The following is a 26,073-nucleotide window of genomic DNA, read 5'->3' on the forward strand; positions in this document are numbered from 1 at the left end:
CTATATTGCCAGCAGCTCTGAGCTAGTGCCTACCCAAGTGCCCAACACCACACACACAGAGCATCCCATGGGGAGTCCATCCCTGCAGGATGTCACCCTCTGTCACTGGGTAGGGGCCTGGGAGGGGCTCTGGCTGTGCCATATGCTGTGCTTTCTCAGCAATTTCCTTAGGGTTTGCACCATTTTTACACATCTGCCCATATGGGAATAAGGATGGGCTTGGCTGGTTTTCCCACTGTGCATCTCCAGGGTGATTTTTCCCTCACCCACACTTGGGATGAAGGGCACTTTCTGCTGGTGATGGGTGAACTTTGCTTGACCCACATGAAGGAACTGTCCCAGTGGGGGTCACTGGGTGATGCTGGGAGCTGCTCCCACCATGGTATTGGGGGCACTTCTGGGTTGGGCTGCACATTAGACATGCAAGAGGGAAATCTCTGAGGGAGAAAGACAAATGGAAAGGATTTGCTTCAAACTGATGAACTTTGTAAATGTTTAAGGAAAGATCCTGAAGGTTTTAGCCTGAATCTTTTTTTTTTTTCCCTTTCTTTTCTTTAATGGAAAAGAGATTTTGCTCTCTTTTGGTGGTGCGCCTTGAGGAAATCGCATCCTACAAATTCTACAATGCTTAAACCTCCCGAGGATGGGAAATACTTATAGCTGTTCTTTACAGGGGGGGCGGAATTGAGGCACAGAAGTGTGAAGTGACTCCTAGCAAAGCCTGCAGGGCCTTGGAGGCAAAGCCCTGGGATGCAGAAAGCAGCCTCAGCCCACAGCCCCACTGCATGAGCATCCCATGGGGGGGTAAAGCTTGGCTCTCAGATCAGGTATGGATCCTGCACTGCACACAGAGCTGCATTCTCTGACCACGTGAAATGGGATGCTGAGGGCAGACCAGGGACATGGTAGAGCCCAGGAGCTGGTGAGGGGATGGAGGCTGCCACTCCTCCAAGGCACTTAATCCCAGCATGGGAGGGATTCGGCCCTGGTCTCTACATGAGGGCAGGGAGCAGCTTTGGCACTGAGCTTGGTGGGAACAGGGCAGGGAGGGACAGAGCCACACACATCTCCATAGGGCTGCTCTTCCTCACCTTTCCCCAAGCAGGGACAGGGAGCTAGGTTGAGTCCTGGGGCTCTGACTTTGTGTCCAGCCTCCCTGCCCTCTGTCTCACACGGAGAAATCAGCTGACAGATGGGGCTCCAATAACCCCAGTGCTTTAAAAACACTGCGTTGTAAAGCAAAGTCCACAATCAGCCCCGGGCTCTCTGTCACCTTCATCAACTCAGAAGCTTTTGCCCACCCCGAGCAGCATACCCAGCTGAGGGATTAATCCCTGGGGCATCCCTGTCTTGGTGTCACCTTGGACAAGTGACAAATACAGGGCGAGTTGGGACACAGGGCATTGTACTGGGATGGATGCAGACAGAGCAGCTGCTGCAACCTCTCTGGATTCCTCCTGCCACCCCAGTAGGTCACACCAGGCCAAGCAGGCAACAACACATCTCAGATGTCCCACAACCTACAGGTCTGTCCTGTCCATACAGGAGCTTCTGCAGAGTTTCCTATTACCTACTGCAAGTTCGTGCATCCTCTGCAAGCAGCACACCCCGCTCCTGTACCCACACAGCAGGGTCCCGTCGGGCAGCTGCCTCCTCCTGCCTCACACTGCTGAGGACTGCTTGATGCTGTGGAAGCTGACCCGGGTCGGGGAGGTGGGGATGGACATGGCCCGAGCCACCCGAGCACGGATGGAGTGCTTGTCCTGCCATCGGTGCCACCGCTTCCGCACAGCCGAGCGCACCTGGGGGTGACACAGAGGAAGGGACAATTAATATCCATCCAGCTGGCCAACGCTGAGCTAAGTGCTGCAGAAGGATTATCTGAGCTCTGATTGCAAAAGGCAAGGGGGGGTTGTGTGATTTTTCCTAGAGGAGAAACGCAGATTTCCTGATTCTTTTCTTTTTCCTGGTCCTGCTATTGAGGGTCTGGTACCAAGCGGGGCTCTGAAAGCTGTTCAAAGGCACAAAGATATCCCCGTGGAAGGTGTGAGGGGCTGAGAGGCAGGAGAATGACCACTGGGGACTTCTGTGGCTTGTCTGGCTCCCAGCTGGGATGGTAGCCATAGCAGGACCACACGCTGCATAACACAAGATGCTCACCAGCAAGTTCTCATCCAGACCCTTTTCCTTTTCCATCAAAAATAGCAGCATCAGTGAGTTACTTAGCACATCTGAGCCTGTTATGTCAGGATGCTGCCAGCTGCCTTTTGTTGCTGAAAAGCAGTTTGAAAAATAACCCAGAGAGGGGTCTGCGTCTTCTCTGGAGCTTTAAAATACTTACGCTGCTGTTCCCTGGGGCTTTGCTGGTTGCTTTTGTGCATCACAGCCAGTGAAGGTGTGAGAACATTTAGGAGGAGGAGAGGGAAAGGATCGGCTCCTGGTCTCATCTCCTTTGCTTGCTGCTGAGTTTTAAGTTGGACTCTGAGAGGTGCCTCTTTTAACATGCATGTGGGAATGGGATCCTGGCTTCTCCTGCTGCACCAAATCCCATACATGCATGCCCGAAGCATCCATTTGCAGTGGGGTATTTTCCTTCCCCAAATAGGAAGAAATAGTGATTAACTGATATTTCCTATGATATGTTCTGCTTCAGCTGAAATTCCTCCCCAAAGCTTTGCCTTGCTTGCTGCATGTGAGATAGGCAGCAAAAATTCTCAGTTTCTCACATTTTTGGAGGCTGAGCATCTCTGTTAAATCCAGCACAGCGCCCAAACAAGCCACAACAAATGCAAAGCCTGGGAGGAAGAATTAGTAAAGGCTGGAGACAGTATTCCAAACAGCAAAGCCCTGGAAGCTGTCAGCTGTGTTTGATTTGCATGGGATGCTCATGGGCAATTCTCACCAAAAACAAACAAAACAAACCCACAGAACCACAGCAAACAAAACCAGAAGGAGCAGGAACTACATTTTCTATTCCCTGTGAGAAGCGATTCCCATTTTCTGTCAGATCTCCCCAGCAGGACAAAGCATAGAGTCAAGGAATATCCTGTTCCCTGTGTGAGTACAATGTGAGATTGTGGATGTGCCTGCAGCTGAGGGTAACTCATCTTGCAGCCCCTCTCAAGGATGGGCACAGACCTCCCCCAAGAAGCCTCAGCCCCAGTGCTCACCTCACTGTTCAGGAAGCAGTAGAAGACAGAGACAAAGAAGCCCTGGAAGGAGACAAATGCAGAGTCACAGTGGAGTTACCCCAAGGTTGAGCATCTCTGAAGCAACCCCAAGGCTTGGGGAGGTCAATTTTTGGGATGGAGGAGGAGTGAAATGAGACATCAGCCACACCATGCGCTCCTCCACATCCCTTGGGCCCTGGGATGGCAGCTGGAGCTGAGAGTCATACCTGGAAGGACTCCAGGAAAGAGTTGAAGTAGATGAAGACGATCCTGGAGATTTCATCCTCCCCTGGATTGACGAAGAACAGCATGTAGGTGATTCCCAGCAAGGGCAGCAGCACCAGTGTGGCCTTGACTGCTTTTCTGAGGAGACACCACAGAGATGAGCTGCCACTGCGCAGTGCTAAGCATGGGGAATATTCCCATCCCACTCTCAGAACCAACATGAGCAGAGCTGGTCTGTTTCCTAAAGCAATCCCCAAATAATTGGGCTGGTTTGAGCACTCTGTTTGACTTCTCATACAGAAAATGGGTGGTGGATTGCAGAGACCTGACCTTGAGCTGCTGAGCTGAGCTGCTTGGCTGAGCGAGGTCTTCGTTAAAAAAGAATTAAGGAGGGTAAGATAATTTACACCCATCGAGATGGGTTTATGAAAAACTTACTTCAGCTAATTAATTTGATATCTTTTCTTGATGAGATTACAAGTGTGGTTTGTGAAAAGTGATTGTGCTGATGCAAGAGAGCATGGGAAGGATAGGGGCTCACTATCTCATTTGTTTTGATTAGGGAATAAGCACAATGCCAAGCTAACAAATTCCACCAGTAACTTAATGCCAGAAAAACCATCTCTGGTGGGTCTGGGCTGCGTTGGGACCTGCAGGTGAGCCCCAGCCACCAGAACAAGCTGGCAGATGGCATGGTTGAGCTGACAATAGCTGAGGATGCAGGGCTTCAGCTGGCAAACTGGAATATAGCTGGAATATAGTAACTACAAATTGGAGATGCCATCATTCTAAGGCGGTTCCTAGTTCTGCTTTACACTCCTGCTGTTACCTGTACTGGATTGTCTCTGACGTGGTTGATGCTCGGAGCTTGGTCATGAGAATCCGAACGATGTTGAACAGAAAGATGAAGTTGATCTAGAAAGCAGAGAGCAGCTGGTAAGTGTCTGCTCTCCTGTGTTCTCCTCTATTCCCACACCAGAGGAAATGTGCTGAGGGAAATGGGAACACCTCATGAACCCAAACCAAGCCTGGGGTGAACCTCAGAACTCAGAAGCAGTGGATGCAGTATGTGTGGACTCTGTTTCTCATGAGGATTCACACTCTCTTCCTTGCCTGGGAGAGGGCATCAATGTATATACTTCAGCAATAAGATATAGGAGCTTATTTGCAGGACCGAGGGCTGAAGGGTGCATGAGAAGATGAGTGAAGAAGGGGTGTGAGCAAAAAGTGGATGGAGGGGAGGATTGTAAAGCAAACAAAGGGATGTGGGGAGATTGGTTGCCATTGTGGCAAGGAGCTGCTCTCCTGACTGTCAACCGCTAATGAAACTGGGGGGTGGTGCTGGGGCTGAGCACAATTGACACAGATTAGAAGTGGCCAGGCTTCCTGATGGGCTGGGAAATGAAAGCAGCTCAATTATCCAGTGAGGTGCAGGGAAGGCTGTTGGTGCCAGTGATTAATGCCCCCTTGGGTTTTCCCAGCACTGGGCATGGAAGGAGGAGAAGCTGCTGGGACCTTGTGCACAGCTTTTGTCCTGCAAATGCTGATCTGATACTGGCACTGCTGCTTGTGACCTGCTCCTATTTGTCCCTTCCTGGGAAAGTGAAGTCCCAGTAAATTGTTTGACCTCAGGATCAAGCATTTGCTGCTCAGCCAGTGGCCAGGAGCAAACTGCTAGAGAGCAATGAATGAGGCTGAGGCAACTCCTGATGTTTGGCAGAGCACACGCCTGCACACAAACAGTGCCTCAGCAGTGATGGGGAGACTGATCAGTGCTTGTGGGGTTCTGCTAATGGAAGCACCCCTACCAGAGTCCCTTTCTAGTCCATCTCAAGTTATCAGGATCCATGCGTGATGTTTCTCATCACAGCTGGATGTGAGTGGGGGGAGCCAGGCTTGCAGGGCATTGCTGCCATGGGACAGCATAACTGGCAAGACTCAGGTCCACATACAGATGGGAAGGACCTAATATACAGCAAGCAAGGTCACTTTGCCCTTACCAGAAGCACCAGGATCATGGGACCTTGATAGATGTAGTCAGTATAAACTCCTGCTCGCTTCCCAAACCAGCACCTGCAAGGCAAAGGCAGGCAGTGTTGGGAACATGTGGTGTCAGGGACAGGAGATGACAGGGACAAGCCTGCAGCACAAGTGACCTAGTTGACTACTGCCCTTACACAATGTCCCTAGGTCACTGTCATAGCATGAAGGCACTAAACTTAAGCTGCTGTAGTTAAGAGTGGCTGCTATGGAACAGCCTCTCCCACACACCAGACTACATAGGGAGGTTTATCCTGGAGTGTGGGAGCTGGTTACTGTGGGGCAAGGAAGGACAACCATACACAGGTAGGTCTAAGATGGCTCTGTCCCCAGCAAACCCCATGAGAGCTAATGGTAGTATCAGTATCCTGAGAGCACCTGGTTGAATTTTGGTTAATCATTTCTTCTCCTGTGTGCAATAAGGATGCTCAAGTCACGAGGCAGAACTAGTGCTGCAAAACAAGGCGAGCTGCATTCATCGGAGCAGGCTCTTTTCAGTTCCACCATCCCCATGATGAACTCATCAGGTTCCTGTTAAGTCTTCCATTAGCAAGTCTCTGTGAAAATGGCTCAGGTGGTGGTAGTTTATATCTCTACCGGTAGATTAAATCCCAGCTCCACTTAGCAAACACTTCGTAAGAGCTGTGGCTTAATCTAGCTTTTTCCCTTCTTAAAAATCTCATTTGCAGTTTGAAAGGAAAAATGCAGCAGCAGGCAGGGCTCGTGCTGCAGTGAGGGATAAAAGAAAGAATGGAAGGATATCATTTTTCCTTGCACCATTTCCATGTCCCCCACCTCATGTGATCCCCTGCAAGCACATCCATGCCTGCTGTGTGCTGGATCCTGGCATGACCAGGGAATTGGAATAGAGAAGGAGGGGGAAGGAGAGGGAAGGAGAGCAGTGAGGCTCACTTCTCATTGTCGTAGTACAGCTTCCCGATGGCCCAGGCTACAATGATGGGAAAGGGGATACCTGCAGATGAACACACAGACAGGTCTCAGGAGTGCAATACTGCAACCAAACAATGATGGTCTTCTTGCACAGGGCAAGCTGATATGGACATGCAACTACTGTTCTCATGCTCCTGAAAGGAGCTGTTTAGAATCATAGAATCATTAAGGTTGGAAAAAACCTCCAAGATCATCGAGTCCAGTCATCAGCCCATTCCCACCATGCCCACTAAAGCACATCCTTAAGTGCCATTAGGTGAAACCAGAGCAGAGGATAGGGGTGAGTATCACTCACTGCATGTAGGGGAGGCCCTGGTACTTACACCAGCCAATACAGATGAACATCCACTTGCGGAGCTTGTCAGTGGAATAGGTGAGGACGATGGCTGTGTGCAGGTAGCAGCCCTCGCCAAACATCCAGAAGAAGTTGGTGACGTGGAAGTAATTGTAGGCAGCTGTGACCAAACGGCACCAAACCTGCCGAGAGTTTAGGAGACGCAGTGAAGAGCAGAACTACTTCGAGGAGACAACAAACAGATCGCCGTGGCTGCTTCTTGTTGATGCCACAGTAAAAATCAACGTTAGCTCTATGCTACAATGAGGAAACTGAGCCATAACACAACACAGACCCCAGCAGAGCAACTGAGCCCAGGTTTCCCATAAGCTGTGATTGCTCTCCAGCCACCAACCAGCACTATTGACCTCTCATGTAGCTTTTGTGGCCTCATCTCTAAGATCCCTGAGCTTCCCACCTACCACGTTGCTCTCGTGCACCTCTGGGTTCATCGTGAGCTGCACCACAAACCATGTGGCATTGCGTAGGATGAAGGCTGTGATCAGGTTCCAGTGGATGATGTTCCTCAGGCATCGGATGCTCCTGCAGAATGGGGGGGGTCTAAGGATCATCAGAGTACAAGAGTTGTCTGGGGACAGACCCCAGGCGGGCTGCAGGGGAGGACAAGGCTCCTCGTGGAGCTGATTGTTTTCAAAGGAACCCAAATGGTGAGATGCTGGGGCTGTGCCCTGAGTGACACAGCCAGGAGATGGAGGGCAACAAGTAGGACCCTCTGCCTCTATAAGGCATTGCTTTTTAAAGCAACGGGAAGAAAATAACTCTGAGACTGGAGAGCAGCTGGAGAACAACGGGTTATGGAAGGGACATAGCAAAACACCAGGTTTCCAGGTCTGTGCCCACCCAAAGGGACCTCTGTAGGCTGATCCCCCCAGCAGCAGGTCGAGTCTCTCACCGCAGGCGCATGAAGAGCACGAAGGCCACGAGGAGGGCCCCCAGTGAGACACAGTGCCCCAGGTAGTTGATGATGACAGCGATGTGGTAGTGCAGCTTGCTCTTCTTCTGTGGGGAAGAAGACAGAAAGGGGTCGGTGGAAGCCCAAACCCTCCTCCTCCACCACCCAGAGCTGCTCTGCAAATTGGGGGCCCGTTTGCATAAACCCATTGGAGCTCTCCTGGTGGAGAAGCTGCTTGAAAGTGCAGATGGGGCTAATTTAGGGATAAAATATACTGTCCAGGCAATGGGCTTGGGCACTTCACATCTTGCTCCTACATCAGCCCTGCTCAGCACTGGGGCATCCCTGACCCATCATCTGGGGGAAACCCTGCTGCAACTCAGCCCAGCTCACTGGCAGTGTGATGCTTGATGTCTTTGTTCATTCCCTTTAGCCCTGGGGGCAGCTGAGAGGCTGGAATGAATTTGGGCAAAGAGAACAGGGGATCACAGGAAGGCATGAGTGATAATTAAATTAATTGATTTCTCCTGCTGTTAGGCACTCATCCAACCTGTGAATTAGCAATTAACTGAGTGAGAAAACTATTCCTGGCAAGAGATATCAGCATCTTAAATACCAGAGGTGGTTATCAACTGCAAGTGAGCAGCCTGTATCTCTTCTCCTTTGCTCTGAGGGGTGGCTTGACCTACACAGAGGCTTATAATTTTTGGTATCTATTCCTCTCAGCCTCCTAAATATCTCCTTCATTTCACTGCCAGCAGGGAGTTATGAAGTTTGTGTTGTACTGTTCTCCTGGTAAGGAGCTGCAGAAGAGGGTAATAAATGTGGAGAATGTGCTGACCTGTACCATGCAGCCTGGGACCAGGAGACCTCACATTACAAACCCTCTTGGCTTTTTAATGTGGAAGGAATCAGAAATATTTTTACTTTTACAAAGGAATGAAAATGTACATCAAGTACTGAGTCACATATGCTACCCACACCCTTATATAGACATGGATGCTGGTGCATGCCCAGCCCCAGAGCTCTCTTGGGCCTTTCCTGAACCTGGATGCTGTTGCCCTTCAAAATTCCTTCATCCATTCCTCACTTTCTGCCTGGAACCCAAAGCACTACCAATGTCTTACCTCCTCGCTGAGGATCTCCTGGCACTGGGAGTAGTTGACCCGTGCTGCCCAGCTCCCATTAGCGAGGCACTCCCTGTAGCCATTGTCTGAAAGAGAGGTGCACATCGAGGGGTTAACAGTGCCTGGAGGTGGGCTCAAGCCCATGGATGTGCCAGATGAGACCTGATGATTGTCAGTAAGGAAGGGGTCTCTGATATCAAGTGGCATCTTTCTCTTTGAAGTTGCCTCAGATATTTCTTCAGTTGATAGATAACACAGGATCAGATTCCTGGGGTGCCACTCCTGCTCTACAAAGCTTTACAGTGAGAAAAGAAAGGGTAGGAGTCTTTTCCAGAAAGCATCAAGGCTTAGGGAAGTGCTTTCAAGATGATCCGTCCCTTGAGATGCTGCCCCAAGCCTCCCAGAGCACTAATGAGCCAAAATGTGATATGGGAAAGTTCAGAAGCCCATCCTTGTGCTTCCAGACCTGGGTTGAACTTCTTTAGAAAGAGCTCCTTTCTCCTCATTTTAGCAATCTGGAAATCAGAGGCAAACAGCTTAAAACTACATAGGAATGATTCAGACCTGCTCAAAAATGCTTTGGGTCTGCACCAGCGCTGCCCCTCATGCCCAACCAAGCAGCATGAATTCAACTCCTCCACCTGCTCCAGCAATCACCTGCAAATCCAGTGTGGGGTTGGTTGCATCAGGAGCATTCTTTGCCTCTCAACAGAGACGGTGAGGGGCAAGGCTAATCAGGAAGGCACGACTGTGCCAGGCCTGGAGCATCCTCTGATTAGCATCAGCATAAGGCAATGCTGGGCTTCTAATATTAACAGGAGAGACTAAGGGCCTCATCAGGGCAACAGGATGAGACAGGGATGGGATAGCTCTTGAGCAGGCATGAGTAGGAATTAATGCAAACAGACTCCTGCAAGGAGGCACTGTGAAGCAGGATCTGCATGCATGCAATTTTCCACAGCAATAAAAAGGTGTGGTGCAGAAAAACTGATGGTTTCTGCATGGTATGAGATGTTTCTTTCACCAAAAGTAGTGCTCAGGTGGTCATAAACTCATCTGTGTGCTACATATTGCTCTGGTGGTATTCCAAGTGCCCCCACTTCACCCCCTGTTCCCAGCACATTGTTGGCAGTGACATCTCAGCCACCTGTGTTGGAAGGAGATAACAGTGAGGTCCCTGTGTCCCTGCTCAGTTGGGGGCTATAGACCGGAGTGCCACCTCCAGCAGCAGGACAGGTCCTTCTTCAATCCCTGTTCTCCAGATGGAGACATCTCCTGTCACCCAGATGGAGACATTGGCTCCCTTCTCCTTCTCAAGTGCTGTCAAGGAGCACCTGATTATACAACCGTCTTCTCCAAAATGCAAGATGATGGGTTATTTCATTTTTAGATGACATGTCCCACAGAACACCCAAACAAGCTCTGTTCCCATAGACGTTCTGTCAGTTGTGCCCCATTCTGCTATCCACCCCATCCCCACTGCTGCTGCTCAGCTTACTTGTGGTGTTGTACCGCACGCCGTAGAAATACTCGGGGCAGGGCCGAGCCACCAGTTGTCCCACTGCACTGCGGGGCCAGCAAGTGCCAATCAGGTCCACGGAGGCGTTGCACTGAGGCCCTGGTGGGGAGAAGGGTAGAGGTTCAGTGGAGGTCTCAGGACCTACAGGGTTTGTGGTCCTGGTGGAGCTGTTGGGTTGCTCTGTGTTCTGCTCCTAGGAAAGCTTCGTGGCAGACACTAAACACTTTCTGCACCGAGGTTCTCCAAAGAGCTGGTTGATCCATCCTATTAATGATCGTTGCCCTGCACACTCAGATTAAGCCTGTTACAGCATAAGCCTGGTTTCCTGACCCAGCCTTCCACCTGAGCTTGGGGTCCCCTGCTCTGGTCCTCCAAAAAGGGAAGTAACTCTTATTCCATATTTTGAAGAGGGTGAAGGAGGGAGAGTCATTTCCTCAGACATTACTTTGGCATCTGGTCTCACAACAGCCATATTTTCCCATTCCTGGTGCTGGCAGGATGCTCCTCAGAGCCTTCCTGGCTCCAACATCTCCTTCCCAGCCACCCTGTTGGTCTGTTCCAGCCTTTTCCAGGAAGAAAACTCCAGATTTCAAGCAGGACTTGTGTGCTTTTCTCAGCTACGCAAGTGTACTAATGTAGACACCAGGTCGGCCAGATTGCAGGCTCTTTTATGTATAATTTGTGTATATTTAGAATAACATGTACTGTAGCTAAATATGTCCTAGCTCCATCTCAAAGCGAGGTAGGAAGTGCAGTGACTGCAATATCAACACAATGCCACCCCCAGGAGACAGCAGAGGGGTGATGGGCAGCAGGGCACAGGTCAGTCCCAACCACTCCTGGGAATCAGAGCTGTTTGTGCTGCCAGTGCAGAGCCAGACATCGCCATTCCCTAAGGCAACCTCCTCCAATTAGAAGCTCACTGGGTGTAAGAACACATTTTCCTCTCGACCAGGACTTGACACAGCGCAGGCTGTAGTTCAGAAGCCTTTCCCAAGTATGGATAGAGCTGGCTGAAAAGCAACTGAACAAAACAGCAAAGCATTGCGTGATGATTGTGATAAAAGTATTTCTTTTAAGGGGGAATATTTTCTTCCATTGCTTATCTGAAGAATTGGCTCTGTGGCTTCTTGGGACATTCACAGTGCACAATTTCAGTGTGAAGGAAAGGAGGGTTGTCTTCATTCCTCTTTTCTAGACAAAGAAAGCTCCAAGTGTGAGAGCTGCAAAGCATCCGAGCGTGGTGAGTGCTGCCTTCTGCCTTCCATAGCTGGTAGTGAGAAATTAATTTTAACACTGACCTTTGCTTTTAGCTTTCTTCATGTGTATGGTTGCTGTAGCAACCTTTACTTTATGTTAACTTGTTTTAATGTAGCTTTTCTTAGGAAAAAAAAAAAAGTGTTTAATCACACATGTAGAGTGAGCATGTCTGTCTCATCTGCATCCATTAGGAGCTGTTGTGCTCCTCAGGTGTTTTGACCCAGACTTGGTAGAGAAATAGAGGGTCACAGGCAATGAAATCCCTATGTAAAAATTTATGATAATGCACATCCAGATAGAGAAAAGAGAACTGGTAATTGCTTCCACTGAGGACAATGTTAAATTGTGAGTGCTCTCCCTATTAGTCACCTGGGAATCCACCCAGGTGAGAAGTCACATGAATACCTGGAGCATGAAAGATTAATTTGGAATAACCCAGCATGGGCAAAAGGAAGTTGCACAGTGCCGATGGCAAAAATTCTCTCTGGGAACAGCAGGGTTGAGCACAAGTGCTATTTTCTCTTGGTCTCTTGTGCCTCAGTTTCCCTTCCTCCATCCCAAGGGCTGTGCTGTTCTTAGAGGGCCAAACAAGGCTCAGCAAGTACAAGTCAGCAGAGCCAGAGGCTGGCAGCAACGTAAAGCAGTTGCTGAGTCCACTCAGTAAAGCAAAACCACTGCAGAACCATCAGTAACAAAACCTGTGACACACTCATGGAAATTATGTGGTCAGACAAAAGTGGCATTGTTTGGTAACAGTTCTGCTCAAGTTTGGATGTAACGTGTCCACTTTTCTCCAAAGCACTTGATTCAGTGTTGCTTGGCACTCCACTTTAAGTGGGAGGCTAGAATCTCTCTCCCACTTTCTGAATCTCAGAAATGCTCTTCTCTCCAGCATGTAGGAAAGAAAAACTCTCAGTCTGGGGAAGGGTTAAGTAAAGCAGTAAGAAGGTGCCATGGGGGCTATGCTGTCCCCTTTGCCCATCACACTGTCTGCTCCAGATGTTCCCCAGTGGCACATGTCTCCCAGCATTTAGAGCACTGTTTAGCATGGAAATGATATGCATCAGTGCTAAAGGCATTCAGATCTGCTTTGCAGCCCATTCTATTTGCAGGGGATTATTCTCCCAGGTTCTGCAGCCGCCTGCTCCAGCTTCCTCAGCATTGTTGGCTTTGGTCTTTGCAGTAAGAAAGGTCAATAAATATTTGCATCCAACTCCCTCAATTTTGCTCCCTTACTCTGTATAGAAATACAGCATCTAGGGTAGGAGAGAGCTGGTCCTGCCTTCAGACAGAGAATGTGGCACCGGGGGAGCCACTCAAATCCCTTCTCATCCTATTTCCTTACGGGTTTTTCTGCTTTGAAGCAATGTAAAGCATTTCTGAAGAAAGAAGTACTTTTCCAGGGACTTACACTGAGACGACTACTTCACAATAACTGCATCAGGATAACTATAGCAATATCCTTGCTGCTTCTATAGAACATGGCATTATCACTGCCTGCGCTGCTCACAGAAGCTTGAGACAGCTCCAAGATAAAGCCATGCAGACGTATGAAGCCTGGCAGCTAATCTATCAAAAGATTTGGAACAAACGTAAAGAGGGCAAAGCACATCAACCCTGTGCCAGCGCCACCAGACGTGTGGCTGTAGTGCTGCAAGCCAGCGCCAGGAGATTTGGACCAGGTTTGTGCTTTGTACCATCAAATCATTGCTTTGTTCAAGCAAGGATTGTGCTGATAGAATCATGTTGGGGAACACATCCCCATCTCACACCCCAGTAAAGCTTTGCAGCCATGCAGTGCCTCAGCTGGATGCTGCATCCCCAGCAATGCTTCAGCTGCACTGCAGATGAAGCCTTTGTCAGTTCATGCAACGCCAAAGGGGCAGGAGAGACGATGGGAAGCTGAATCACACACTTGTCCTTATGTTGAGTGATGCAGTTATTTATCCAAGGTATCTCAGGAGGCTGAGTAACAGCTGAGATGCGTTAGCTCATATCTCTACCAATCTGGAAATGTTACTCAACAACAACTATCTCTGTTCATCCCTGATGGCCTCAGTGGCTGTTTCTCATGCAGGCTGAAGCCCTGAGCTCCTAAGGGACGTTCCTTCTGCAGCACTTGTATTTATCAACCTGGGCTCCATGTCTACATCTAACCAGAATGTACTCACTGCAGCCAGTATCTAGGGGTACACAGTACCATGAAGCATCACTCATCCCTCCTAGGCAGCTCCACTGCACTGGTGAAGCAGGAAGAGCAATTCTACACCTCACTGTCCCCAGACCAAGAGCCTTGGTGACAATGCTCTTATGTAAAGGCTCTGACATGTCCATGAAGCATAGGTGCCAAACGCTGGAGGCAGTGAGTGAAACAGCACTGGTGGGCAATGTACACAGGGCTGAAATTGGGGTGGTAGAGTTATTTGCCTTCCCTTTGAGTTGAGGATGAATACTTAACCAGGCTGGGGACACTGAAATTGTCTCAAAATAACCTGATCCCTGCTCACTCCCTACCTTCAGCACTGAACTCGGGTGGTGTTGGATGCTCCTATTTACTTCTGTAAGTGTCCAGTCCTCAAAAAAAAATCCCCAGAAATCCTCCCAGGCATTCAAGTTGCACGATCCTCAATGAAAAAAATAATTAAGCGGGCCAATTAAGTGTCTTTGTAATAAATTTTCAGCTCGTTGCTATTCATGCTCACTGACCATCCCCTTGGGTCTTTGCTGTTATTCTGGAGAAGGATAAACAGGAGGCATCACGCCAAGCTTTTGCTATTGATGGGATGCATCCATGCTACGTCAGCACTGAGACAGCTTCAAGATAAACTTATGGAGACTGTCTTAGTGTGTTGGGATTCCATATACATATGGATTATATAATGGAGTGGTTTGTTCTGATATGACACACGATGTGGTTGTTGTGTTATTTCCAAGGGTATCAGTCAGCTTTATTCCATAGCATCCCTGGTCTTTGTGCTGGGTGAGCAAGGAAGCACAACCCCTCGCTGGCAAAGGTTTCCTCTGTAATGTGGTGAAAACAGAGCGGAGCAGTTGGCAGGGATGTTACAGCATCCAGTCCAAAGTGCAGTTTAACAGCACTGAGATGTGCTAACGCTCTGCTTCCTACCAGAAAACCTCAAACTGTCACCGTCTTCCCTCTTCCACGATGACAAACATGTGAATAGAAGCAAGTTTCTATCGACATTCCCATTTCCCAGATGATGAAGCAGAATGGCTTTATCAATACCTGCATACACTTAAAACACTGTGATTTTTCCATATAGGTGAGTACAAATTTATCAGCACCAGTATCACTGCTCTCCATCAGTACTGAGTCCCTGCCAGGACTCCCTGCTGCCTCTTTACCCTTTTATTAGTATTTCTACATCAGCAGGAGAGATGCCAACCAGGCTGAAGGGAGAAGAGGCACTGATGTTGTGAATTTGACCTTTATGAATTTAAATTCCAGTCTCTTCCCCTGTGGAGGCAGCAAGTGAATAGAAGAGCTGCAACAGGGCAGGGACGGCTGTCGCAGTGCCACTGGTGTGGAAGTGGAGAGGGAGGAAGGCTCCTGATCCCAGTGTCACCCGCTGCAAAACTTGTCCCCACACCTGTTCTGCAAAGCACACACAACAAAATGCTCACACTGCCCACAGCTCTTCTGTGCATCTCAGTCCCAGGCTTTTGCTATATCTGCCCCAGCTCAATTTGTTTATTTGAATGCAAAGCGATGCTCCCTTCTCCCCTTGAAGAAAGCTCAAGTATTTTAAAAACAAACAAACACGCATTTTTATTCAGCTCTGCCTAGCGTTGGTGTCACTTCCTTTTGCTTTAGGTGAATGTGCAGTGGCCCGAATCACTTCTTTCCTGGAAGGAATCAGCTGTGCTTCTTGCTCTCTTCTGGGCACGCACAGGGGATTAAGGATAACAATTTACTGCGATAACAATTTAACAGCTTGAAGAAGTGAATTGTGCAGCCAGAAGCATCAGAGCTATTAGCAATTGGGTGCCAACTCCTTGGGCTGATCCAAGCCTGAATGCATGAAAGGCAAAATAACCCCTCAAGCACTTGCTCTGCTCGAGTGCTTTCTGCTGGGCTGCTCTGGAAATGCCTCACCTGTTAATTAGGAGGAGGCTTCCCCATCTACTCGGGCTCCCATTTCCTTCCCAGTGCAAAGGCTGCAGTGAGAAGCATTCTTTTGACAGCGGGATGCTTCATCCCCATGGGCAAAATGACCTCATCCCTCTGCAAAAGCTTTGTGGCAAGGGGAGAAGCAGCTGTGTACAGACTCCAGGGAACTGAAATCAGGAAGGTAAATTGCTTTCTGCAGCAATCTGAAGGCTAGGAGCCCTCAGGACAGGCACCTTTCAACCCCGAACAAGGTTATCTTCATTATTTCTCTTAATTAAGTTTAAGTTTAAGATTAAGTTGAATTAAGCTTAATTTTTTGTTTTCCAGGTGTTTGAAGGTGCAAGCTGACCTGGCTTCTAATGCACCTTCTTGGTCTCAAGTCCAGTTTAATATGATTTCTACTTGGAGGAGCAAACAGAAAAACAGCCTTTGCAATAGAGCAGCCAATCTGAGTGCATGGATACTCACTGAGAGGCACTGCTGATGCCTACAATAGTAAGTTGGACTATCATGCCTATGCAGGAGCCTGAATGAGGCTGAACACCATGGGACTTTGCCCAGCGAGCATCATCTGCATTTCTCTGCACCTCTCTGCTCTAAGCAGAGATCTTTCCAGCTCAGTGCATGCATCTCAGAGCACCAGCAGTGGAACCACCCAGCCTTGCATCTTCATTAAGAAGTATGAAATTTAGTAGCAAAGTGACTGGCAGTGTGAGAAGGGTGAGAACGTGGGCTGGGATGATTTTTGGAGGAGTGATGCCATACCAGAGCCCCTTTGTGCATCCAGCTGATGCCCAATGTGCTCTGTGCTGGAGGAGAATTGGGCTCGTGTTGCCAGCATGTGCCATTTCCCAAGAGTTATGCAGACATTAACAAATTAAGTCTTGTAGCCTTGCTGCAATTCCCATTAGCATCATCCTAACAAGTAGCATCATCCCCGCTTCAAATAGCCTCAAAACAAAGTTGCCAGTTTTGTGAACATCTCGTCCTCAGAACTGCTGCCTAAATCAGGCAGGGCTTAAACAGACCCCAAGGATGAGGGCTGACGCTGAGCTCCACTTGCCAAACAACAGGCATAGGACAATTAGTTTCAGCTCAGCCTCCTCCCTGAGCAGGGAGCAACACTCACGTGCACCATCCCCATCCCACATCAATAGAGTTACCCATGCAAGACAGGCAGGTTGGCAGAGATTTTGCAGATTTAAAGCCTGGCCTGTTGTGCTCTCCATCCCAGAGCGATGGATGCCTAGGTGCACTTGTTCCTGAATGGCTTTGCACTGATAAATCCCAATGGAAGGAAGTCCAGTGCCTGCAAAAAGCAGTGCCTGCTGCTTGGAAACGCTCCCTGCTCTCTCTATCCCAGGCTCAGGAAGTGACAGCAGAGGTGATGGAAGCCATGAGCTAAGCATAAGGAGGCCCCATGCTTTGTGCCATGGGCCAGCTCCTCCATCACAGGAAGGTCTGGAGGAGCTCCTCACAATGCGTGGGTCAGAGCCAGAGACACAGAAAACCAATGCCATTTATCACTGCTTAACTTGGCCAAGGACAAACACCTCGTGGAGAAATGAAACCTTCAGGGAGCAAAGCCCATGAGTGATGGCCAGGCTTCTCCTCTGCATATTCCCCAGGACAGAGACATGCAGACATTTCCATTTCTACCACCAGCCTTGCTTTACCTTTGGCTTTCTACCTCCATGTTTCAGGTTGGGGATGCTCCTTGCTAAGGTGCACTGGACTCTGACAAACATCTAGGCACTGAATCAGCCAGAGCCCAGCTGGAATTGTTTAAAAAGGACTTTTTAATGTTGTTGCTAATGGGAGCGGCGCAGCAGGGAGACATCCATCATCCTGATGGAAAGATGCTCTGCTGAGCAGGGACCAGGTCAAGCTGGGCAATTGTTTGATGCATGCTCAGTCCTCTGTCAATTACTGAAAAATGAGTTCTGAAGAATCCTGGATCAGGGAGGACCTTCCTCCTACTGCCTGGAAGCTCCTCTCCTCTCCCTCAGCCATCATTCCTCCCCCCAGATCCATCTCCAACCCAGATCCATCACTGCTGTGGTGACATCTAAATCACATCTTTAATGTAGGACAATACACAATGCTTTGTGGGCCTGACCTAGATGGGTACAAACCCTTGCAGGGGTTCTTGGATATGAAAGAAGTGCCCATGACCCTGCTGGTGTCACCCAGCTTGGCTGAGCCAATCCCAGCCACATCCCTAAGAGCTGTTTCCATGTCCCCAGCAGTGCTCAGTGGCACAACACAGGGAGCACTGGGGACAAAGGGCAGCTGAGCCCTGGATACATCATGGTCGTGCTGCTTTGGTGACTTGGTGTCTGCAGAAAGCCACAACCTCTTGTTGTCACCTTTGGGCATGGTGAAGGGGTGCAGACAAAGGGGACAATGGTTCCTGATTAGCAGAGGGCAGTCAATACTGACGACCACTTTGGCTCCTGATGTCCTTGGGTGCAATAGGGAAGGGGCAGCACAGCAGCAGGAACAGAGCAGGTGTCTCTTTGCCCACCTCTCCTCCAGCCCAAAGCACATTTATTTTTCCTATTTTTAGCTCTCCTGAGCTCTGCATCTTCTACCTGCCTCAACTGACACTCTGCAAAATGCTGATGCAGTGTTCACCACAGAGATGCAATGCAGCCTCAGCACATTCCCACCCCCAAAAAGGGGCTCACCCTCACCTGGCCACCTCTGCCTCCGCGTGCCCTGAGCATGAGCTGAGGACACAGGACACTCACCTGTGTGGTTGGTGGTGGGCAGCAGGCTCTCACAGTACTGCTCTTGGATGGAGGCTGCAACGGGGCTATCCCAGAGGAGAAACGCCTGCATGGGGAGAGAGCAAATGGAACAGCTTTTCACAAGCAACATACAGCTTCCTCACACCTCTGTTCCTTCCTAGGTGTGGCAGCAGGTGGGTCTGAACTGAGCTTGTCCGTATCTTGATGGGTGTCATCCCCAAATCTGCATGCACCCATTTACAGGGCCGCTTTTCCAGTCTTGGGGACTCATATTATCTGCTTTTTTTCCCCACCCATTGTTCTTCTTCCCCAAGTATTCCCCCAGTGACCCACGCTGCAGCCCTGCACAGCCCCTGCTGAGCTTCAGTTTCTCCTGTTTAGCATTTTAATCACCACTTTTAGCATCTTTGCATCCCAAGAGCAGGCAGAGGAAACATGATGAGCCTGACACCACATTCAGATTTGTGATACCTTATTAAAATCACAGCCTTGTAAGCTGTCAGCAGGAAGATGCTAATATGCATCCTTAAGGGGATCTGATCCACAGGGTGGGGAGGAAGCCTTCTCAAGGAGAAGGGCTTGTCTGCAAGCATTGCCATTACCCCTGCATGGGGAAGCACTGACCACAAACAATCCCATTGGCACATGCTTCTCCAGAACAGCTCCTGGGTGGCTCTGCAGCTCCTCTAGAAGCGAAAACCACTGACTCCATCTGCCTGGGGAGCTATTTCGGATAAACTGCTGCTGAAGGATGGCTTCTGGCAGAGATTGCAATGACCTCTTCAGCCCTGCGTGGCAGGAGCAATGAATGGATGCAATGAATGGATGGGATGAATGAGGGATGGCAGAGGTCAGTCCCCACGCTCAGAGAATGGCCACCAGCAGCAGGCGAGGCTGAGGAGACTCCTTCCCCATGGCCAGGCTACTATCCAGTGCCCCATCTCCCTTCCTGTGTGCCATTTATCTTCAAAATCAAGCTGGGTAGGGAAGATGCATGCTCCCTACGTCCCTCAGTGCTGGCATGCCCAGAAATCCCCTGCACTCTACTGAAGCATGAGCAGGATGTATTCAGATGGGGAGACAAGCTCGGCACCCACTTGCTCTTTTCCAAACAACTATTTACTGCCTTGGGAAGCTGGTTTTGACAGCAAGTGAGATGTCAGGCAGACGTACAAACAGAGCTGAGAATAGCTCCCTTGTTATGACTGCTCCAGATGGCACATGGGATCCAGCAGCACAACCCTGCCCCAAATGCATTCACTGCAAGGGCTCCCATTGCTCCAGTCCTGCAGGATCCCACCACACCCAGTGATGATCTGAGTAAGGCTGGGCCCTGGGATCAGTGCTAGTGAAGCACGACCCCAAACATGAGAGCTCCCAAGATCCAGAGATAGGGTAATTGGGATGCAGAGGTCCATCCCCTCTGCCTTGGTACCTGCCAGACCTGTGGTTCACTGCATGGGCAGCTGGGACTCCAGGTTTCTTCCCAAAAGGGGTTGGGATGATTTCAACTGAAATGATTTCAACTGAACAGGCCTGCAAGCGTTAATTGGATGTGATGGTGCTGATCACAGCCTGCTCAGCCTGGCAGTGCCCATCCTCCTTCCAGACACAGGGAGAGGTCTTGGCACTGAGCTGCAGCATGGGCTGAGCTACAGCTAGAGGGGTGAGGATGGAGCGATGGAACGCAGAAGTCGGCTCTGGACAGACTTTGAAAATGGACTAAAATGGCAAAAAAAAAATAAATAAAGTAAACAAAATCCTCCAAATAAAGCAAAACAAACAGCTTTTTTTTTTTTTTTTTTTTAACCTGCTCCCATCAGCCATGCTGCTAGCAGTGTTAAGGTGGTGACTCCAGGTGCATTTGCACAAGCCAAAAGCATCCTAGTACCCTGCTGGTCAGGCTCTCGTGTGTGCTTTGTCCCCTGCAGGTTGCTTTAACCCCTCCGCAGGCTTTGTGGAAGGAATAGGTCAGAGCTCTGTCCTTGCATCCCCACTGTCAGCTGCCACATGGCACCCAGCAGGTCCCAGCCTGGCCAAGCCAGAGCCACACACACCCCAACATCCCCTTTCCTCAGCCCTCCCGCTTTTGCTTTGACACAGAGTACAGCCAATCCTGCTCTGCAGCAAAGAAAAACCTTTGTGATCTCTTTTAGGCTGCCAAAAATCACAGAGCACTTCAGCTGAGCATTCAGCTGCGCAGGGGAAGGTAAGCAATCTGCTTTTGCAGAAGCAGTTGCTCTGCACGGAGGTCCTGCTCTGCCAGGGTGTGCTCCTATGAGCATGATGCTCTGCCAGGAGTTGCATGGCTCTGTGCTGGAGCAGCTTCTCCATCACCTGCAGCCAACCATGGCTTCAGCACTGCTCCCTCCAGCCTATACTAATGTCTCTGTTTCACACACCTGGAGGCATCACAGCTGACACTGAGAATACTTAGTTAAGCCTGGATCTTGCAGGACACAGCTGAGACACCAAAAAGTGACACTGCTCCATCATTTCTGCTCCCTTTGCATTGCAAACACCCTCTGTGGTCAGTGTGTCACCCTCAACAGATCCAAATTGGGTCACAAGGGAAACTGAGGCACTTGGGACAACTTGCCTAGGATTGTTCAGGCTTTGCTGCACTGCATGGGGTAGGTAGTTTACATCACATTCCACCAGCTGAGCTCTGAGCTGCACGGGTTTTTGGGGAGCATCGGCCTGAGGATGCTCAGTGCTGATACGAGTGTGAGGAGCAAGCTCTGACTGACACACACACACACACACACACAGGCATATGCACAGGGCATCTGTCTCTCTGACCTGCCTCCGACCTAGCAGCAAAATTCAATTAACAACAATTAGGAATTAATGTTCCCCTGCAGTGCTTTCTCTCTCCAAAGCAATCCACAGATATTAATTAATACGTTAACATCCGAGTCAAACATCACCCCCCCCCCGTCCCATACTACCCAGGGACAGGCTTGTTCCCCCTCGAGATCTTGCTTTAAACAAGATCGGATCTGCATGGCAGAAGGGCTGACAGACAGCTCAGAGCAACGAGAGAGATGGTTCGGAGTCTAATTAGCAATCTAAGTCAGGGTTTGGGTTTTCCACGGCTGGCAGAGCTGTAATTGGAGAGCAGAGCAATCAGCAGGATGCGAGCCAGCGGCTTTGCACAGAGAGGTCAGTGGGACTAATGGATGGGTGGTGATGGCCTCTGAGACCCCTGGGAGGGCTGGAGGGGGTTCTGTAAGGAGAAGGGAGCAGGAGTGGCTTGGTTGGTTTGGTCAGTGCAGGAAAACCCTCAAGATGAGGGCAGCTGGGTGGAAGGGTGTCACATCCTCCTGTGGGTACCACCTGGTGACAAGAGCTGAGCCGGAGGGACACCCCTCTGGAGACACTTTTTATGGTCTCTTCTCCCGGTCAGGTGCCTCCAAAATTTGGTTTCAAGCCACTCTGCAGGCTGCCTTTCTCATGAGGATGCGCCCATGGTTGCTCACCATGGCTCAACCACAGCAGCATCCTCCCTGCAGGTGTTCCTGCTGTAGGAACACTTTCCACCCCCTTTGCTGCTCCCCAGCCCAGCTGGGCTCCCTGCCAGGCTGCAGCAACAACTCACATTCATTCTTCAGCGAGTGTGGAAGAAGAAAATCCCTCCTGAAGGAAGCCCTATGTACAGACAGACCGATGCTCAAAGCAAGAACCCCAGGAGGGGTTTTCCTATGGCTGATGTTACTGTGCTAATGCTTCCACCTGGCATTAAAACATGTGAATTGATGAGTTTAGCCATGCTAGAGAGCCAGCCCCTGCCCCCATGCAGACAGAAGCTTCGATGTGAGTATTTATTACATTTGGAGCCTCCCTGAGCACGCTGGATGCAGAACATAACAAAAGAATATCAATCAGGGTTAAGTGAATGCCTGTAAAGCCTGATTTATGGGAAATTAAAGTGTTTCCTGGATTACACTCTAATCTCTTGCTTCATGTAAATAATTTCAATTTGGGTTATCTATCACAGGGGACATGGATTTTTGGGGGGACAGGTGAAAAAAATGAATGATACCATACGGATGGTAGAAGCTAAAAAGAGAAACAAGCTGGTGTAGGGGACACTGGGAATCAAAGCAGCTCCTAAGGCATCTGAACGGGCCAGAGAAAAGGCTGCTAAAGGAGATGGGCACATGCACAGAACTGCTTTCCTGAAGTGTTTGTATGAAACTCCCCTACAAACTTTAAATATGGGAACTCTGAGAAATATTTTCACTTTGGGGCTTGGAGTCTTCTTGCCCCCATCTGTGCCGCAGTCCTTCCTCATGTTTTGAGGGCCATGGCCTGGGCTGAGCACCTGCCATTTAACTCACCTCTCACTTTCTATGCTTATCTCTATTCATAGCTGGGGAAACCCCAACCACACCAAGGCAATGGATCAACTTCTGAGCCAGCTCTGTGCAGGTTATCTGGTGAGCAGGGCTGTATTTTAGGGCAGGGTTGAGCCTTCTCTGCAGGCTACGCTCCCTGCATTTCTATACATTCATTCTATGGCAATAGAGCAGCTATTCTGGGAACAAGCCGTGCAATTCCTGTTCAGTTTTCCATTGAAGATGTGAAACCACAGGGGTGAGCTCACACACACTGCATCAACTCCAGCATTTAAAGAAAGCACGGTACAGAGGAGATCCCCAGAGTCAGAAGCACATCCTATGTAGCAAAGGATGGGAAGCTGGCTTTGGGCTTATTGCTACTAAGGAGAGTCAAGGAAGAGGAGAAACCACCCCCCACCATCACATCTTGTCTTTCCTTTACTATCAGCCCCAGTAATGCCATCAGTTCCTGACACCATGGCAGATGAACTCATTCTTTTTCAGCCACTTGTTTGGTTTGTTTAAATGATGTGCAAGATGCCAGAGAGTAATCTGAAGCAATTTTGGCTTCCTGTCTCATCGTCTGTCCATCACCCTTGCACAGCCCAAAGCATGAGTAAACATGAGATGGACAAACCAATCAACCATAGAATGATTTGGATTGGAAGGGACCTGAGGTTCCAAACCTGTTGGCCACACTCAGGGTTGCCAGCAGCTAGATTTAGGACTAGACCAGACTTCCCAGAGCCCCACGAACCCTGGCCTTGAATACCTCCAAAGATGTGACATCCACGACCTCTCTGAGCAACCCATTCCAGCACCTCACCATTTCCCCTGATATTTAATCTAAATCTCTTCCCTCCTTTAGTTTAAAACCATTCCCCCTTGTCCTATCACTACCTACCCATGTAAAAGGTTGATTTCCCTCATGATTATAAATTCCCCTTAAATACTGGAAGGCCATAATGAGGTCTCCCCACAGCCTTCTTTTCTTTAGGCTGCTTTTTTTGTGATTTCAAAGTCTGGAAGGGTTTGGAGAACTCAGCCCCATCTTCACAATGCCACCATGCTTGGAGAACATGTGAGCAGCTAGAGAAGCCCTCGAGCCTGGGGGCACTAGGAAAGCACAGGAACCTCATCCCAGAGCCTTTGGGCTGGTTTTGTGACCCACCTTTGCTCCATATTCCCCCATCTCAGACCCTTCTCCTATCAAAGTAGGCTTTACCAGCACTGTCCCTGTGATGACAGGGGGAACCTGGAGTGGGCGGGGGAAGAGCTCCCACTTTATCCCATTTTCATTTCTCATATCAACGCCAAGCAAAACCTGCATCAGGCAACACAACTGCAGAAAGAGCTCTTATAAAACAGGACTGGGGCCGTTCACTTAAAGGAGCAAGGAGCTTTGCAACGCAGCAGCAGCTTGGCGCCCTGCTCAGCAGGCACAGATCAGCTCCTCTCACCCAGGTGAGAACTTTTCATCCCAAAGGAGAAGCCAAATTTACACGGTGAGAACCCAATCTGTGGGTACGAACTGCAACGGTGCTAAAAGGATGAGCTGACTCTGTTTTTGCTGTCCTTTTAACTCTGCAGTCACAACTGGGCCACTGAGACAGCATTTTGCAGGGAGCAAGGCACATTTATTCATTTTTTAACCCACTTGACACAGACGTTTAACCATAATTGTGGTCACTGTGTTTAGGTGCCTACTCAGAATATCACTGGAAACCTTTCCCATTTCTCATTCCTGGGGCCTGGGGTCTACTCATGCTTTGGGCTGGGAGCATTTGCTTAACAGATGAGCCCTCAGGGAGGAAGGAATATTGCTTCTGACAAAGCATTTGCATTTTGTGCAGAGCTGCAAAATTAACAGTGGCTTTAGTTCCAAAGCAAGCAATTCAGGGAGGAAAGTCTTCTGCTTTGCAGGTGGGGGGTTGGGGAGAAAGGAGAGGTTTCTTTAGGAAATCAATAAAAGAGGGGGAAGAATGAAGCTCTCCTCTTGTGCTGCCCCCATCCATCACACCCCCAGCACAGCCGCCCCCTCCCACAGCCAAAGGAAAACTGGTGACACTGGGAGCATCCAGTGACGGAAGAGGACCTGGTGAAGAACCCCCAGCTCCAGCTGCCAACCTCCCCGCTGTTAGCTTCTGCCGAGAGCCCACGCTGAGCTGGGGGAACCCCCGGTGATCGTTGCGTTGCCTTTTCCCCTTTGACTTCTTCAAAGAAAGGGAAAACTCGGAGACACGGAGCGGGTCAGAGTGAGAGGGGAGGAAGGCAGAAGAGTCCTTCTGGGATAAAGGTCTGGCGAGCACCTTACCTGCAGGAGAAAGAGGAGGAGTGCAGGACGCGGACCGGGCACCATCCTTAGCTCCCTCCGCACCCAGCGACCCGAGGCATGGCCGGCTCCGCTGCCGTCGGGGCTCTAAATCCTCAGGCTCAGGTGCGTCCGCCGTTCCCCACTCACCGCCTTTTATAATCTCCTCGCGAGCCGCTCCGGCTGCCAGCCCACCCCTCAGCTCGCCAGCCGATGGGCTGCACCCCTCCCCACCGCCTCCCACTCCCCCTTCCCTCCTCCTCCTCTTCCTCCTCCCCTTTTCCTTCCTCCACCTCCCTTCGGCACCCCCCCCCCCCCAAAGACCACGGTCTCTGCTTTCTCTTCCCGCCGAAGCCAGAATTCGTTGCTGCTGCTTCGGGCTTTCCTGCAGAAGCTGTGGGCACCCGTGGCTCCGTGCAAAGGGATTCGGGCTGCAGATTGCAGAAGGGCTGCTGCATTCGTAGGATTTTGTTCTGGCACACGGGTAGGGGAAAGGGAGGCTTCCCTTCTGTCACTGCCACAGCCTGCAGTCCCTGTGCAAACTGGCTGGTGAATCAGCCCCTTTCCCATAGGGATGTGGGGAATGGGCTTCAAGACCCTCCTTTGTGATGGAGATGCTGCAGGGCTGTGCTGGGGACATTTGACTGCAACAGGAGAAACTGAGTCACGGGGGGAAGAGTCCTTCCTGAGGGCGGTGTTCTGCATAGGGTGGATGGTGGAAGGGGCAAAGGCAATGGGGCAGCAGTTATGGGCTTGAACAGCCAACAAGGGTACCCTGGTTTAGAGGACGCATCCTGGGGAGGGGGAAAGCAGTGGGGTGATGTGGGGGAACCTGGACAATGTTCCTGGGGCTAACAACACCCTTCAGCATAAGGCTCAGTTGTGAAGGGGTCTCTGTTTTGTGCCAACCCCTGGCAGCCTCCAGCCTGAGCTTCTGGGGTGATTACCATAAGTCCCCATCTCTTGGGTCCACCTCTGTGCTAGATCAATCTCTG

General features: G+C 50.0%; 1 protein-coding gene across 2 annotated transcripts; it reads right to left on the minus strand.

Annotated features, from left to right (window-relative positions):
- Positions 1–529: 529 nt before the first annotated feature.
- CRHR1 (corticotropin releasing hormone receptor 1) lies at positions 530–25,292 on the minus strand. Of its 2 annotated transcripts, XM_052699512.1 has the most exons (13): positions 25,082–25,292; positions 18,425–18,509; positions 10,259–10,378; positions 8,761–8,846; positions 7,634–7,740; positions 7,143–7,263; positions 6,710–6,863; positions 6,348–6,408; positions 5,396–5,468; positions 4,225–4,310; positions 3,398–3,533; positions 3,171–3,212; positions 530–1,802 (listed from the first exon to the last, which is right to left on the minus strand). In XM_052699512.1, exons 1-13 carry the CDS (start codon positions 25,124–25,126, stop codon positions 1,662–1,664), a joined length of 1,257 nt encoding a protein of 418 aa, XP_052555472.1. In that variant the 5' UTR covers positions 25,127–25,292; the 3' UTR covers positions 530–1,661. The 2 variants fall into 2 exon arrangements, with proteins under 2 accessions (XP_052555472.1, XP_052555473.1); XM_052699513.1 differs by lacking the exons at positions 8,761–8,846; positions 10,259–10,378; positions 18,425–18,509; positions 25,082–25,292 and adding an exon at positions 8,027–8,681.
- Between the last annotated feature and the right edge of the window lie 781 nt (positions 25,293–26,073).

The sequence above is a fragment of the Tympanuchus pallidicinctus genome, unplaced genomic scaffold (assembly GCF_026119805.1).
Source record: "Tympanuchus pallidicinctus isolate F22 unplaced genomic scaffold, pur_lepc_1.0 scaffold37, whole genome shotgun sequence".
NCBI lineage: Eukaryota > Metazoa > Chordata > Aves > Galliformes > Phasianidae > Tympanuchus > Tympanuchus pallidicinctus.